Genomic DNA, 5,122 nt, shown 5'->3' with positions numbered 1-5,122 from the left:
CTTAAAAAATATGGTAAATATGGTATAACATCAATCGGTTTAAGATAATGCTATTAATTATTTCAAAATACGAAAAAAAGATGAAAACACACCCCAATAACATAATTGATGATCTTAGCAAGTTATTGAATACATTATATACCGTTCAAATTTTTTTATTTGGAACACTTACGCGTTATTTAATTTTCATCAACCCTCTAATCATTGTTTTTGTTTACTTTATTTCTTTATTTTAATGGTTTAATACAAGATTATGTAATATTTTTTTTAATCAGTTATCTAAAAAATTTAAAAGTATACTATTATTTATTATTGTTTTATTTATTTATTTATTACTTACCTTTATTTTTCTTATTTAGAAATCTTTTAAAAAGCACAGCTCCGAATCTTCAATTAAAAGTTATTGTTTTTGTCCATACTATCCAATTTCCAAGTTTTCTTTCCACAATACCAAACATTAATATCAAGCATTTACTTTATTCTAGGATCTAAGAAGTTTGGAGCATCCATCCACTCATAGTTTATAGCTTTTTAACTTTTATTTTTTTCCTTTATCATAGTTCACATCAAACCCGACATATAGGCATCATCAAAAAGTGTCTGTCTGTGCGTGTGTAAGTTATAAATTCTAGCTTTTTTGCATACCATTTCCAAAATCTCATGCTAGTTCTTTTCCTTCTGCAACAACCATGTTCCCTTCTACAAAGTTACATAAAAGAAATATACATGCAAAGTTGGGATTCGGCTCTCCCCTTCCATAGTGCAAAAGAAAGCCAATATTCAAAATTTCCCAAAACCAGATTTATAGTTTATGTGATATGATGCAATCCAATATTGAGATCTGAGGATATGGAAATGAGGAGAGGAAGAGAGTGATGCCATGCAGCTTTGAAGACACGTTTTTGGTGAGCTTTAATAGACTGTGAGGGTTGATTAGCATTAAACCTAATGTCAAATATATGAATCACGGGGTCCGCTGAACCTGAAGTTATATATAAACCATCTGGGGACCACGTCTGACTGATTAAAGCCGATTGAGACATGCTGCTTTCTTGCTTCCAACCAAATTCATGTATTTCTGTATTCTTCAACCTTATGTCAAACAATCTAAGTTGCTTTTGTGGAGTACTGCAAGTATATAAAATATTAGCACAGAATAAGAATTAAGAGGTTGTTTCTTTTAACCAAATATTGCAATTTACCCGGTTTGAACCATGAAAAGGTTGAAGTCACATGGATTTGGTACAACACTCATGCATTTGCTTTCTATTTGGTGCTTATAATCTGGTTTTTCAGTGTGTAAATCAAAGCCGATGATTCTCTTATCTGCTCCAACAGAAACTACTGTCTGTTTTTGGTGCATGCCTGCAACTCCCATAACAGCTGAAGAATGGATGCTTCTGTGTAGCAATTTAGGTTTCCATGAGTTGTTGTTGTCATCGTCATTGTGTTTTTGAGTCCAATGAACAACACCATGATCACTTCCACCAGTAATGAAACAATTGTTGTCCCATGGCATGAACATCACATTGTTTATAATGCCCTTAACATGACCTTTATCTTCCAAGAATCTCACCTCATTTTCCTGCAAAATAGACGATAAACAAATTCACTGATTTACTTTAAATGTTTTGTCGAAAAAAAAAAATTGAAATCCATAAGAATAATAAGTTTTGGAGTAAATTACAGAAATTGTCCTTGTGGTTTGGTGTAAATACCAGGTCCAATCCAATTTCACTTTTGTTGCATATTTCGTCCTTGTGGTTTCATTTTGTGTGCAGTCTTGGTCCCTGAGTCATATTATCATTAAATCTAACTACTCGGCTGTTAGTTTTTTAAATATGACCATTTTGCCCTTGGACCAAACTAACAAAAACAACACCATATGATCCAAATTTGTAATTTACATGTATATATGTATATGCATATCTATATGTTTAAGTAAATTACAAATTTGGACCATATAGTGTCTTTTATTAGTTTGGCCAAAGGACAAAATGGTCATATTTATAAAACTAACAACCGAGTAGTTAGATTTAACGATATAATGACTCAGGGACCAAGGCTGCACACAAAATGAAACCAAAAGGGCGAGCCATGCAACAAAAATCGAAATTGGATCGAACCTGCTATTTCCACCAAACCACAAGGACCATTTCTGTAATTTACTCTAAGTTTTAGTGTTTTACCTCTTCTCTTTCATTCAAGTTCAAGATAGCTATCTGAGAGTCGCCACCATCAGCACTATACACAGAGATCAAACTACTTCCATTTGGATGCCAAGCAACATCTTCAGGCCATCTTCTTTGTTTCATGGATGCACAATTGATTGAACTAAGAAGATTCGCATGTGACCTAACCTCAAATTACCAACATGTTTGATTAATAAAAAAAAATAGCATCACCATATACATAAACTAGATCTGGTTTGGTTGAAACATACCCTCTGCCCTGAATTTCCCACATATTTACAATACCATCCAAAGCACTGAAAAAAGATTCCAAGAAAGGTCAAAAGTTGGATTCTTGAGATAACATGAAAATTCTGATATGAAATTAGGGAGGGAAAAATACCTGGTAGCAAAAAGTTGATCATTTGTTGGACAAAGGACAAGACTTCTCAGTTTTCTCTTATGTTGACTAGGGATGTGGTTGGATGTATCACAATTGATTATACATGGTGAAGAAGAGCTGCATATCACCTCACTCAAATCTTTATGTTCATTTTCCTCTGTAAATTCATAAAACATAGTAAACAATAAGTCTCCAAGCTCATTAAAAAAAAAAGTATGCAAACTTATCTTACATCACTAATGCACCTAAGAGAAAGATAAGGTTAATCATTCAAGAATTACCACATTTTCTTTTTGTCCCTCTGGCTTGACTCTCAACAGCTTCCTGTTTAGGTAAGAGTCCATAACCTTTTTCTTTCACAAGACTTTTTCTTTCACTTGAAGCTTTGTTGTATTCAGTCATCACTTTTGGATTCATACCAGGAATAACAAGCAGTGGTTTTGGTTTGGTTTTGATAGTTTTAAGACATGCTTCTTGATAGCTATCACATGAGCTTCCATTACTTTCATCAGAAAGGTTACGAAAAGAATCTTCACAGATCTTTAAAGGACTACTTGATATTTCTTTTTTGACTCTTACATTTCTTCCAACAGATCTTGTAGATGGATCACAACTTCGACTTCGAAGGCGAGCTAATTGACGTTGTGTTTCCTCCAATTTTTTCAGAGATTCATCAAGCTGCATATCTTCTTATAAGAAATATTAGCTATTACTGTCATCAAATTCATTGGCTACTAATTAAGCATACAAGAAGAAGATCATCACATTGTACAAACAATACATATTCATGTATAGTATACCCCAAATGGAAAGGATGAATGCTACAAAACTACTGATAATTATGAGTTCATATATGTGCACATGATCAGTAAACCTATTAACCATTCATAAAGAAGTACTTTGCATGCACAACCAAGACCAACTTTTTGATTCTTAGTAATGATTATCATCATTTACTTGTTTTCAGCGACTTCATACATCTAAATCCCTAATTTAACACAATGTAATAAGTTTTCCCAAAGTAGAAAAAGCTCAGATGAACATATGTACCCTAAACCCCAAGATCGGTGTTTGAAACAAAACAACAAGTAAACCCAAGTTCTACTACAGAACTTGACCAAGTGATGCGCCTAACCAAAAAGTAAATCAATCTTTAGTAAATTGGGATGAGAGTGAGTGAGTAACGAAACCTCGGACTCATAATAGGCTAAATGCATACGGAGATGGTTCACTTCTTTGGTACGGTGCTCAATCAAAGCCACCAAAGCCTCCTCTTGCTCTTCCATGTCGCTCTTGTCATCGCCATTGGCACAAGCAGCCATCGGTCTCCGGAAGTAAAACAGAGCCTCTTTCTCCGATAACCGCTCCCTACAAATCCTCGAACCGCCTTCGTATATTTAAACAAGCACTATTGATATTTGATATAAGAGGAAATTGCAAAATGGTCCATGTGGTTGCCATGGTTACATGTGATACGGTCTAAAAAGGTTTGGATTTGCAAATTTTGTCTAACTTTTGAATTTTTTAGTGATTTTGGTCCCCATGGTTACATGTGATACTTCTAACTTTTGAATTTTTAGTGATTTTGGTCCCCATGATTACATCTCTTAGTTCTTACAATTAATTTGTAAGACTTGCTTATAAGGTCAGAGGTTTTTCGTCTTCCCACTTGTCTATCTTATTGTATTTATCTTATAGTCATCTCTAAATAGAATCTCAATAAAATCTTATTAATCAACTCTCGACTATCCGCTATCCCTCTTCATTACTAAGAAAACCCCAATCGAACAACCATAGTTGTTCGATTGATCTTCCTTGTGCGGACAGTTAGGCCAAGCTATCAAGATTTTGATGCAAGGAATTTCTACGGTAATGTGTTATGTTTCTTAGTCGAAATTTTGAAAACCTAATAAAAGATCTCCAATGACTAACAAGCACTAACTTTTGTTATATATTGTTGATTTTTACAGAAGATCATCCAACCATGTTCATCATTAAGCTCCATCATGGTGGGAAGTTCACAAAGTTTCCAGTAATAAGATACATTTAAGGCAAAGTAAGATAGGTGGACCTAGAAGACGTAGATGAGTTCTCTATTCATGAGTTGGATAATGTCATGCTAGAGTTGGGTTATTCGGTACCACCAGTTATTTACTACCACTTTCACTTACCAAAATGTTGATTTGGACTTTGGAGTAAGATCATTACATATAATTTAAACGTTATCGAATACATATTTAAATCATACAAATCTAAGATAGTGCACGAAATATATGTATAATTTAAGTGTTATCATATACATATTTAAACCAAAAAATCTAAAGGTTATTTTAATCAACCATAGGTTCTTTTTTACTATGTCCTTAACTAATTTTGACATCAGACTTAGAATTAGTCTTAACCTTAAATTTACTCTTACTTGATGATTCATAATTTCTTTTTTACATTAGGAATGGAGATTACTAGTTTAGGTGTGTTTATGATACTTGGAGTGTAGGAAATTATAGAATAGAAATGAGATCAAAAGTATGTACAAAACTCATGTGAC

At 33.4% G+C, this 5,122-nt stretch overlaps 1 protein-coding gene across 1 annotated transcript; it reads right to left on the bottom strand.

Moving 5' to 3' along the window:
• Positions 1-615: 615 nt before the first annotated feature.
• LOC145102670 (uncharacterized) lies at positions 616-3,987 on the bottom strand. The gene is made up of 7 exons (XM_079040126.1): positions 3,765-3,987; positions 2,856-3,252; positions 2,575-2,731; positions 2,444-2,488; positions 2,190-2,355; positions 1,203-1,585; positions 616-1,128 (listed from the first exon to the last, which is right to left on the bottom strand). Exons 1-7 carry the CDS (start codon positions 3,894-3,896, stop codon positions 810-812), a joined length of 1,599 nt encoding a protein of 532 aa, XP_078896252.1. The 5' UTR covers positions 3,897-3,987; the 3' UTR covers positions 616-809.
• Between the last annotated feature and the right edge of the window lie 1,135 nt (positions 3,988-5,122).

The sequence above is a fragment of the Lactuca serriola genome, chromosome 4, assembly GCF_051521515.1.
Source record: "Lactuca serriola cultivar US96UC23 chromosome 4, Lser_US96UC23_V15, whole genome shotgun sequence".
Taxonomy (NCBI): Eukaryota; Viridiplantae; Streptophyta; class Magnoliopsida; order Asterales; family Asteraceae; genus Lactuca; species Lactuca serriola.
This window is presented reverse-complemented; position numbering and strand designations above follow the sequence as displayed.